Source organism: Suncus etruscus, chromosome 7 (genome assembly GCF_024139225.1).
Source record: "Suncus etruscus isolate mSunEtr1 chromosome 7, mSunEtr1.pri.cur, whole genome shotgun sequence".
In the NCBI taxonomy this organism is placed as follows: domain Eukaryota; kingdom Metazoa; phylum Chordata; class Mammalia; order Eulipotyphla; family Soricidae; genus Suncus; species Suncus etruscus.
Genome location: NC_064854.1, coordinates 130,888,750 through 130,900,979, shown reverse-complemented (window position 1 = coordinate 130,900,979; position 12,230 = coordinate 130,888,750). Strand labels below are relative to the sequence as shown.

The following is a 12,230-nucleotide window of genomic DNA, read 5'->3' as shown; positions in this document are numbered from 1 at the left end:
TTCTGAGGGTTGAATTCAGATTGGCCACGTGCAAGGCAAGCACTCTACCTGCTGTATTACAGATCCAGCTCCACAATAAATACACATTCTAAATTTAACTTATAAAGTAAAACTCTAGGCCATTCAAAGTCAAGATCTACTTGGACTTAATATAAAGCTTGGTTAAGCAACATAAGAATGTCAATTTGCCTCAGAAATGTGCGAAAACAGAAAGCATAACAAAGCATTTGATATTAAAAAAATAATTTTTCTTTCTTTCTTTCTTTTTTTGGTTTTTGGGCCACACTCGGTGACGCTCAGGGGTTACTCCTGGCTATGTGCTCAGAAATTGCTCTTGGCTTGGGGGACCATATGGGACTACGGCATCAAACCTCAGTCCATCCTTGGTTATAGTGTGTGCAAGGCAAACACCCTACTGCAGGGGTCTCAAAATGTTGTGGCCCTGCCCTAGAGGAATCTTCTTTTGTTTTGTTTTAGTTGTTTGGGTCACACCCCCCAATGTTCAAGGCTTATTACTGACTTTGCACTCAAGGATCATCCCGACTTTGCCTCCTGAGGCCTCCAGGTAAATTAAGTTTGAGACCCCTGCTACTGCTACTCTGGCCCCATTAAAAAAAATAATTTCCTAATAAAGAAACTGTGATTTACAAATATTTTATAGTTGAGTTTTAGGCATATACTATTTCACCACCAATCCCACCACCAGTGTTAACTCCCAACACCAATGTTCCCATAACCTATCATCGCCACCTCCACATTCGACACCTGCCGTTTTGACAGGTACCTAATAAAGTTCAATGGCTGTTGTTTTCTTTGTTTTAGGTTTTTGGGCCACACCAGGTAATGCTCAGGGGTTACTCCTGGCTATGCGCTCAGAAGTCACTCCTGGCTTGGGGGACCATGTGGGACACCGGGGGATCGAACCAAGGTCTATCCTAGGCTAGCGCTGGCAAGGCAGACAGACACCTTACCATTAGTGCCACCATGCCGGCCCCGGCTGTTGTTTTCAATGTTGTTGAGTCTGTGCTTAGATGTATAGCTATACCACAGTCCCATATCACCAATATGACAGAAGTCTTGACCCCTGTTCCCCGCTTTTTCTCATCTTCTTCCTTCTACTTTGATTGCTTTCCTTCTCTGTCTCCTAAGTTCTGGGGTTAAGGGCTTGACTTTTTGTCTTGTTTTGTTTTGGTCATACCTGGCATTGCCCAGGGGTTCCTCCTGGCTCTACACTCAGAAATTGCTCCTGGCAGGCTCGGGGGACCATATGGGATGCCGGGATTCGAACCACTGTCTTCCTGCATGCAAGGCAAATGGTCTACCTCCATGCTATCTCTCCAGCCCCCAGGGCTTGATATTTTTTAAAAGTGGGCAGTAGGGGCTAGAATGATAGTACAGTTGAGCATAGTGTTTGCCTTGCATGTAGCTGATCTAAATTTAATTCCTGGCATTCTATATGGCCCCATGAGCCCCACCAAGAGTAATCCTTTAATGTGGAGCCAGGAGTAAGCCCTGAATACCGTCGAATGTATCTCTCCCATCAAATTAAAATGATATAGGGAAGAGAAGATGTTACTGATATAAAACTGTACTTTTAAAGATTAAATAGCTGGGAGACAGCTCAAAAGAAACACCCAGGTTTGACCCCCAGTACTACATGACCCTTGGGCGCTTCCAGGGGTACTTCAAAGCACCCTGCCAGGAAGTAGTCTTCGAATATTGTCAGGTATGAGTTGTCCAGCTCACCCGCACTGTCCCTCCAGAATAGGTTGACAAGAGCCAGGGAGATAGATCAAGGGTCTGGAATGCATGTGATGCATCCATTCACTAGGTCCCTGCAGGCTGACCTGAGAGTAACACACTGTTGGCCCTAAGGATTGAACAGTGAAGCCTGCAGAGCCAGGTCAAATACTGGCAAATACTCGAGAAAGATCTTGAGAACTTTCCTGAGCATTTTACTGAGATTAAAAAAAAAAAAAAATTAAAGGTCAGGGTCCGGAGCGGTGGCACAGCGGTAGGGCTTTTGCCTTGCACATGACTGACCCAGATTGGACCGCAGTTTGATCCCCCTGTGTCCCATATATAGTCCCCCAAGCCAGGAGTGACTTCTGAGCACATGGCCAGGAGTAACCCCTGAGTGTCACCGGGTGTAGCCCCAAAACAAACAAATAAACAAATAAATAAATAAAAATTTACAGGTCACTGAATCTCAGCCCTCCCAGAGCCTGGTCAAACCTCATTGCTCCACCACTAGTTTCTGCAGACACCTACCCAACAAAAACTCCAGGTATGGCAATTTGGTGCTAAAAATTCTATGGTCTTTTTGAGTAGAGATGGGCAGCCTCCCCCTCCACCCCTTCATCCTTCTAGAAGCCCTGGCTACCACAGCTACATCCCATACCAGCCACCATGTAAACTTATCAGCCCAGCTCCACAGACCCTGGAACCCCTAGAGCACATGGCCACATATGCAGCAGCACTGACAGCTCCAATTCCTCAATAATGACACCTCAGTAGGAACATCTCAAATTAACAGAGAAGTCATGTAAGCTCAATAACAAAAACAACAACACAGAATGCCTAAGCCAGGAGTCTTCAAACTACGGCCTGCGGGCCACATATTGTATTTGTTCCCGTTTTGTTTCTTCGCTTCAAAATAAGATATATGCAGTGTGCATAGGAATTTGTTCATAGTTTTTATTTTCTTTCTTTTTTTTTTTTGTTTTTGGGCCACACCCGTTTGATGCTCAGGGGTTACTCCTGGCTATGTGCTCAGAAATCGCCCCTGGCTTGGGGGGACCATATGGGACGCCGGGGGATCGAACCGTGGTCCTTCCTTGGCTAGCGCTTGCAAGGCAGACACCTTACCTCCAGCGCCACCTACCCGGCCCCGATAGTTTTTATTTTCACTATAGTCCAGTCCTTCAATGGTCTGAGGGACAGTGAACTGGCCCCCTGTTTAAAAAGTTTGAGGACCCCTGGCCTACGCCAATACTCCATAATAATCATTGCCTCTTCAAAACATGAGTTGTTTAGGTAAATTGGTTTCTATTTTTAGTACATTTAAATTATTTCTAACTAAATTTTATTGATACCAAAGAACATTATCTGCATGATAATTCCTTGAAATCTGCAGTTCCATGAAAAAACACAATTTTCCATAATAAAACAGCAATTTTTATCATATTCATTGCAATATACTCAATAGATAATGGTATAATAAAATATACTAAAATTTCCTAGAATAAATATAATTGAAAAATAAGGGTCCCTGATTTTTTTGCCTTGACTATATCTTTGCTTTGTGGCCACACCCATTTTATTCCTCCAGAGGGTGGCTATGAGGAGGGATATAAACAAATAAAAACAAAATCTTATCAGTTGGAAGGAAAAAAAAAAAGAAAATGTGGTGAAAGTATCTCTGTAGATTTCTAGAGGAAACTAGAGGGAAACCAAAGCCCTGGCAATGTATCATAGCATGGCATATATCATGCCTCATGTGTGATATGGCTAAATCCTAAACGATGCAAATAGTAAGAGTTTGTGTTTAGACTGTGCCTCAAAAATCACAAACATCAGAACTTAAACAATTATGCTGAGAACTCCCAACAGTTAATTTGCATATAAATCCTTTCCATTTGGAAATAACTGTCTTAGCTATATAATAAAACACAAGTTGAAATTTTCTAAAATATTAGTGATTTTTAGGCGAGGGTTTCTAAATCATAGTATTTATTAAACAAATACCTCAACTTCTGAAAGTTTTCTAACCACTTCAATTTTCTCCTGAAGAACCCGCCTCAGTGACTCTTTGGCTGTTGTCTCATAGTTGTGTTTGTCCTCCTGTAATGCTATTAGTTCCTTCCGTAAACTGTCTTCTGTTTGACTCTAGGATTAAAAGGCATGGATATAATTATAAATAGTCTAGATTTTTAACCATTTGAAATAATTATGATGCTCCTTGAATTCTATACTAATGTACCTCTAAAATCAAACTTTGTAAGCCTCATTTATTGACACTGCAGTCAAAGGTTGCATCAATAAGTTACAACTTCATGGACACACCAATTCATACTTTCAACAGAATGAAAAAGTCAAAGGAAACAAAAATTTCTCTTAAATCTACAAAATTACTTCTATTTTTTGGTTACATGATAATACTTAAGCTTGTGGAAAAAATAATCTCTTACCTTAAGAAGGCCAGATATTTTAAATCAATGATAAAATCAAAAGGAGTTGGGCCGGAGAGATAGCATGGAGGTAAGGCGTTTGCCTCTCATGCAGGAGGTCATCGGTTCGAATCCCGGCGTCCCATATATGGTCCTCCCGTGCCTGCCAGGAGCAATTTCTGAGCCTGGAGCCAGGAATAACCCCTGAGCACTGCCGGGTGTGACCCAAAAAAAAAACCACAAAAAAAAAAAAAATCAAAAGGAGTTAGAATGAAAAAAAAAAAAAGGATATTAGAACAGTATGGGGAAAAAAATGGCTAGTTTCAGGTCTGAGGTAGGAAAAATATAAGATGGTTTTCTTTCTCTTTTTTTTTTTTTTTGGTTTTTGGGCCACACCCGGCAGTGCTCAGGGGTTACTCCTGGCTATCTGCTCAGAAATAGCTCCTGGCAGGCACGGGGGACCATATGGGACACCGGGATTCGAACCAACCACCTTTGGTCCTGGATCGGCTGCTTGCAAGGCAAACGCTGCTGTGCTATCTCTCCGGGCCCATAAGATGGTTTTCTGAAACATCTTGTGTTATATGACCAGACACTATCAAAGTGTTGGGTTTTAACAAAAAAATAAATAAAAACAAAAAACCCAGGCTTTGACCAGAAACGGTTTCTCTGGTCCAAAGACAGATAAATTGATAATCAATAAGAACAATTAATGGAACAGGTCAAAATATATGAAATATATTTTAATCTAAGGTTAGATCATTCCTTGGGTGGATAAGAAGGAACTAATTATGTTCAAATTCATTTAACCTGTTTTTCCTAAGAAAATGTACCCCAGCAACCAAATTTGTACAGGTTAAGTTTTCTTTTTGAAGGCAATTAAAGCTAATTAATGAAGAATTACAGTATCATTGCTTTTTGTGATTTGGGGGGGGGGGGGAGAGTTCTTGGCCACCCTTGGCAGCGCTCAGCCATTACTACTGGCCCTGTGCTCAGAAATCACTGTTGGAAAGCTCAGGGTACCTTATGGGATGCCAGGGATCAAACCCAGGTCAGCCACATGCAAGGCAAACATCCTACTCAGTACTATTGCTAAAGTCCCATGCTTTTGTGATTTTTAATAATTAATTCAGGAAATGAACACCACAATTACTAATCTCCCTTACTCCCCAAACCCATTCAGTATAGTATTTCTTTTTTGTCTATTTTTTTGGGCCACCCGATGGTGTTCAGGGGTTACCCCTAGCTTTGAGCACAGAAATAGTTCCTGGCAGGCTCAGGGGACCATCTGGGATGCCAGGATCAAACTCATCCAGGTCAGCCGTGTGCAAGGCAAATGCTCTAACCACTGTGCATGACTCTGGCCCCACATTATGGTATTTCTTTGTAAAAAAAAAAAAAAAAAAAAAAAAAAAAATATATATATATATATGTATATGTATACATACATGAGGTCCTAAGAAAAATAAAGTTGAAACTAATTAGGATTGAGTCTCTAGATCAAAATATCAATTTTCAGTTGAAAAGAGGGAAAGGAGGGGCCGGGCGGTGGCGCTAAAGGTAAGGTGCCTGCTTTGCCTGCGCTAGCCTTGGACGGACCGCGGTTCGATCCCCCGGTGTCCCATATGGTCCCCCAAGCCAGGAGCAACTTCTGAGCACATAGCCAGGAGTAACCCCTGAGCGTTACCGGGTGTGGCCCAAAAACCAAAAAAAAAAAAAAAAAAAAAAAAAAAGAGGGAAAGGATGTTCACAAAATAATAACCCAGGAGAGGAAAATTACAGAGGATAATTAATGACCCAATTTATCAAAAAAAGACCAAGTTATAGAAAAGGGGGAAAAATTGTACAGAATGGGGCTGGAGAAATAGCAAGGAGGTGGAGCGTTCGCCTTGCATGCAGAGGGTTCAAATCCAGGCATCCCATATGGTTCCCTGAGCCTGCTAGGAGCGGGAGCAATTTCTGAGCGTAGAGCCATGAGTAACCCCTGAATGCTGCCGGGTGTGGCCCCCCCACACAAAAAAAATTGTACAGAATATTTACATTATGGTGAAAATTCATACAATGTTACAACATACACTCAAAACGACTGTCAAGGAAATCCTGTGCATTTTTATTTACTTACTAGAGATTAATACTTACTTTGGAGCATGCCTGTAATTGGTTTCCCATAACTTCTAACCGTGATAATAGTCTATCTTCATCTATTAAAGCCTGTTGAAGAAAAATTAAACATAAAGTCTTACAGTAATTAAAAAATAAAGTAAAATGTTAAAAGATTGCTACTACCAAAATAAGATGTACAAAATCATAAAACTTATTAACTTCAAAATTTGTACGTTAGGAATAATTATGTGATAAAATTTCAATTTTAACTTATTTAACATATAAAGAATATTAAATCACGTTTAAATGATTCTTGAATAACAAACAACTGAAATACCTGCCAACTGGTATCTGAAGCCTCCTGGGTGATGGTTAGTAGCCGCTGAAGCGTGGCTAACTTCTGTTCCAACATTTGTTCCCGGTGTAAGGCCTCCTAATATTATGTCACGAGAGATTAAAATAAACTCAATATGACTTCTTTGAAAAGTAAAATTACTTTTCAGCACATATAAAGAACTTTCATATTATATTCTAATTTGTGCCTCTATAGTAAAATCTGGTAAGTCTAATTTGTAGGTGATATCATTTTACCCTCATTTGTTTGGCTGTTAGTCATACTATTAGGGTTGCACTAGCTGCAACTTGCCCTCTAATAAAAAACAAGCTATTTGATTTTTTTTCTTTTTCACTCATAATATACAGGAGTTTTAAAATACACACATACAACTACACACAAAACAAATACTAACTACGAGAGGTCCTGGAGTGATACGGCAGGTAGAGTGTTTGCGTTGCTCATGACTAATACAGGTTCAATATCCAGCATTCCAAATGGACTCTCCAGGAATGAGCCTTAAGTACAGTCAGGAGTAACCTAAGCAGTATCAGGTATGGCCCCCAAACAAAACAAACAAAAAATCCCCAATGATAGAGCGTAAGACTCCAACAAATATCTGCACCTTAATAAAGACACACATTAAACAAATTAAACTATGCATGTCTCAGAAGAAACTCATTCCTGAGACAAAACAATCTATCTGGTCAACACAGATTACTAAGTTCACAGATAAAGTAACTAAAATAGAAATACTTTAGTTTTTTTTCTTTTATACTTTCTTTTCTTTTTTTTAGAAGAGTATCAAATATGCTTCTTTTTTCTATTTTTATTTTGTTTATAAAATATAAGTGATATGTGGATAATGATGGAGGGTTCTGTACAGGTTTTTGATACTAAAGGTACAACCACAATGTTGGAGCTTGGAGAAGAGTACAGTAGTTAGGATACTTGCTTGGGGGGTAGGGTGGGGTTTGGGTCACACCCGGTGATGCTCAGGGGTTCCTCCTGGCTATGCGCTCAGAAATCGCTCCTGGCTTGGGGGACCATACGGGACCCTGGGACACCAGGGGATTCAGCCCAGGACACTTGCTTTTACAAGGCCAACTCAGGTTTGATTCCCAGCCACCTATGTATTCCCCCAAAGCTGACAAGATGACCCCTGAGTGCAAGAAAGAGTAAACCCTGAGCACCACCAAATGTGGCCCCAAAACAACAATAAAAAAATCTATTTTAAATTTAAAATATTTATTTATTTATTTATTTATATTTTTTGGTTTGGGCGCATATCTGACAGTACTCTGGGCTTACTCCTGTACTCAAGGATCTATACTCGGAGATCTGTACTCAAGATCACTCCTGGTGGGCTTGGGGAACCATATGGAATGGTGGGAACTGAATCTGGATCAGTTACATGCAAGGCAAGAACCCTACCTGCTGTACGACTGCTCTCCACTTTAATTTTTAATAATTAAAAAAGTAACATATATAGGCATGTATATATAACTTGTATAGGCATTCTAATTATTTCTGTGACTATATACCAATTAGTAGTAATTAAAGCTAAAAGAAAGTTATCACCAAATTTAGATTCAATGTAGTTAAGTAGGCAAAAATTTATATATCTACTTGACAAATCCAAAGGATTATTTTTACAGAACAAGAAATAGGCAAGCAAATTCTTATCTCTAAGCCACTGTTAAATATTGATAGCTTGTTTCCTTAACTGGAAATTAAGATAAAAATGTTCATAAGGCATTCAACTGTTTTTCATGCACCTTGAACTTGAACTTTCTTTTATTCCTATCACTATCTTAAGAACAATTACTATACTTAATACCTCTAAACCTCTCCAAGAGAAATTTTCAAACACAGTACTTGATGCTTAAATTTTGCAGTTAACTGTTCTTCATGTTGCCAACAAGTAATCAAGTAATGTTCATTTTTTTTTTCTGAAAATCTAAACTGTGGGCCATTTTATTTATTTATTTATTTTTTTATTTAAACACCTTGATTACATACATGATTGTGTTTGGGTTTCAGTCATAAAAGGAACACCACCCATCACCCAAGTCCCAAATCTCCCTCCTCCCCACCCAACCCCCGCCTGTACCCTAAACAGGCTCTGCATTTCCCTCATACATTCTCAATATTAGGACAGTTCAAAATGTAGTTATTTCTCTAACTAAACTCATCACTCTTTGTGGTGAGCTTCCTGAGGTGAGCTGGAACTTCCAGCTCTTTTCTCTTTTGTGTCTGAAAATTATTATTACCAGGGTGTCTTTCATTTTTCTTAAAACGCATAGATGAGTGAATTATTCTGCATCTACCTCTCTCCCTCTGACTTACTTCACTCAGCATAATAGATTCCGTGTCCATCCATGTATAGGAAAATTTCATGACTTCACCTCTCCTGACAGCTGCATAATATTCCATTGTGTATATGTACCACAGTCTACTGTCCTCTTGCGTAATGTTCATTTTTTAATAATTCTAAAATGTAAAGATTAAGGAATCTGATAAAAGGTACATTCCTCTGAACGTAAGTAAGCCAGGCTTACTCCAGGCTGAGCTCAGTGACCACTCTAGGTGGTTCAGGAGCTAAACGGGAGCAGCGATCACTCAGATCGCCAAGTGCGAGGCAAGCAATTGCCCTAAGCACTGTACTATCTCTCCAGTCCCTAAAGCTCAGCGTAAACTGAAGAGAAATTATACTTCTCCACAATAATGTCCACCAGAGGCAAGTTAGGTGGTGGGGGATGGGGACAGTGGGGGGAGATGGGAGAGAAACTGGGGAAACTGGTGGCAGAAAATGAACACTGGTCAATGGACAGGTTTGGAAACATTGTGTGACTGATATTCAGCAACTTCTTAACTATCTCACAGTGATTAAAAAAAATAAATATTTTTTAATTTAAGAGATTTACCAAGTCTAACCTTCTATAACATTTCTAATATCCAGGATAAAACATACCGCAGCAGTATGTTTTATGTAAGAATAAAACCACCAAAACAACTGATTGTTTCCACTAGATGGTGGCATTTCACTGTTAGTTCTTTTTTAAAAAACAATTTTATTTAGTTTCATAATTTCAATGAACCGCTTTTTAATAGAAATCTAATCTTCCCAGAAATGATCTTTTATTTTAAGGCAAGCAAAACATCCATTCCAACATTTATTTTTAAGTTTTACAATTTACATTGAAACTTTAACAGTCCAAAATGTACACAGCATAATTTACTCTAAAAGAAAAAAATAGTGAAAGTCAATTAATGTTCAAAGAATCCACAAAAAATGTTCAGTTTGAAAGAAAGGCAGGAATACAACATTCACTAGTGGCAATAGTGTATTTAATTACACGTGCAAGGCATATGCAATACCAACTATGCTATCTCCTTGACCCTTTATTTTGTATTTAAATCAAACATTATTTCTTTAGTTTATATTTGTAGCCTAGCAAAATCTAATCTGAGGTGTTTTCCACTCCTAAAAATAAGAGAAATAATAGAAATACAACCACTTAGTTGAAATTAAAGAGAAATATTTCAAAGGGGGGGGTGTTCTTTATATGATTGTAACCCAACTGCAATCATGTCTGTCATCAAAATGCTTAAATAAGGGGCTGGCGAGGTGGAGCTAGAGGTAAGGTGTCTGCATTGCAAGCGCTAGCCAAGGAAGGACTGCGGTTCGATCCCCCCGGCGTCCCATATGGTCCCCCCAAGCCAGAGGCAATTTCTGAGCTCTTAGCCAGGAGTAACCCCTGAGCATCAAATGGGTGTGGCCCCCCAAAAAAGTTGCTTAAATAAGATATTTAAAAAGAAAATATACAAATAAAAATATTTTTAAATAATCTGCAACCAATAAAGGAAATGAAAATACTCTGATATTATTTGTCAGATAATAATTTAATATCAAATTTAGAGTAATCGATCTATTAAGTAATAAAATCTCTCTCTTTTTTTTTTTTTTTTTTGTGGTTTTTGGGTCACACCTGGCAGTGCTCAGGGGTTTTTCCTGGCTCCGTGCTCAGAAATTGCTCCTGGCAGGCACGGGGGACCATATGGGACGCCGGGATTCAAACCGATGACCTTCTGCATGAAAGGTAAACGCCTTACCTCCATGCTATCTCTCCGGCCCCAAGTAATAAAATCTCTTAATTTAAAATATTTTAACCACTTTCTTCACAAATGCAACAGAACAGTCAGCCCACACATACCTGCTATCTCCTAGTTTTTATTTATAAAAGGCTTTATATATTTCTCTAAATTAAGGCTCCATGACTTGTAAGTTATTCACAGTTCAGTTTTAAGTATACAATGTACTAACACCAGATTCATCACCACTGTCAGCTTCCCTCCATCAGTGCTCCCAAGTTCCCTCCCCACTCCACTCCCAGCTTGCCTCCTTAATGGGTACATTTTTGTTTGTTTGCTTCATTTTGCTTTTGAAACACACCCATGGATGCTCAGGGGTTACTCCTGACTCTGTGCTCAGGAATTACTTCTGGCAGTGCTCAGAGACCTTACAGAGAGCTGGAAGCCAAATTCTAGTTGCTACATGCAAGGCAAGTGCCCTATCCGCTATGTTTTTATTCTGGTCCTAATACATTAAACATCACAATATCCCATTTTGGAATGCTTTATTAAATGGAAAGAACTCTGGAGCTGCAGAGAGATAGCGCAACATGCTGAGCGCATACTTTATGTATGTGACCTGCTGTGTTTAATCTCCTGTACCACATAGTCCCGTGAGGGCAGCTGGGAGTAACCCCTGAACACAGCTTGAGGGTGTATTCCACAAACAAAAACAAATTTCTCCCATTTTTTTCTATTTTCATTCTTCATATCATTATTTCCATTCCTAAGAAGAAAAACATTGTCCCCTTGCTTTTATAATTTTACACTACAAAAATAAACCGTGCAGTGAAAATGTCTGGAATCCCATTTAGAGATTTAAAAATTCCTGGCAAATCATAACATTTGCCTTTGGGTGGTATATGGACAAGACCATTCTAGTTTATGTGTGAGACTTCATTTTGACAAGAGCATCCTTCTACTTTGTGTGTTCCTACAGGACACTAGGGATCAATCCCAGGTCAGCCAGGGCAAGGCAAGTGTCCTACCCACTGAACAATTGCTCAGGCACTTTTGTTTGTTTTGTTTGAGGGGCTATAGCCGGTAGTGCTCAAATTACTCCTGGCAGGCTCAGGGGACCATGGGAGAGGCCAGGGATGAAACCCAGGTTGGCCACTATACTGTCTCTCCGGCCACACAGGCACATTTTTAAGTTTGGTGTTGCAGTCTTAATGTGATGCTTCCAGAGCTCTAATTTTGTTCATTTTAAGTTTATTTTGGGGTACACCCAGCATTATTCAGGACTTACTCCTGGCTGGCTTAGGGACAATCGTGACAGGGATCAGAGGACTATATGGGATGCTGGGGATCAAACTTGGATCAGTTAGGGTATGGCTAGCAATCAACCTGCTGTACTTTATGTATCTCTCCAGTCCCCATCTAATTTTGTTTTAAAATATTAAAGATTCTCAAATTTTACTTTTACCTGTAGATACTGAGAAAGCTGGAATAGTTCCTGAGAGTACATACTTGGAGTGTTAGCAGCAACC

General features: G+C 39.5%; 1 protein-coding gene across 18 annotated transcripts in view; it reads right to left on the bottom strand.

Annotated features, from left to right (window-relative positions):
* Positions 1-12,230, bottom strand: part of SLMAP (sarcolemma associated protein) — a 163,475-nt gene that overhangs the window by 58,491 nt on the left and 92,754 nt on the right. For all 18 annotated transcript variants that reach the window (XM_049776160.1, XM_049776159.1, XM_049776170.1 and 15 more), the window contains exons 5-8: positions 12,167-12,229; positions 6,610-6,705; positions 6,309-6,380; positions 3,748-3,888 (exon numbers count right to left, since the gene is read on the bottom strand). In XM_049776160.1, coding sequence (XP_049632117.1) covers positions 3,748-3,888; positions 6,309-6,380; positions 6,610-6,705; positions 12,167-12,229 — 372 coding nt within the window. The remainder of the gene's footprint in view (positions 1-3,747; positions 3,889-6,308; positions 6,381-6,609; positions 6,706-12,166; position 12,230) is intronic.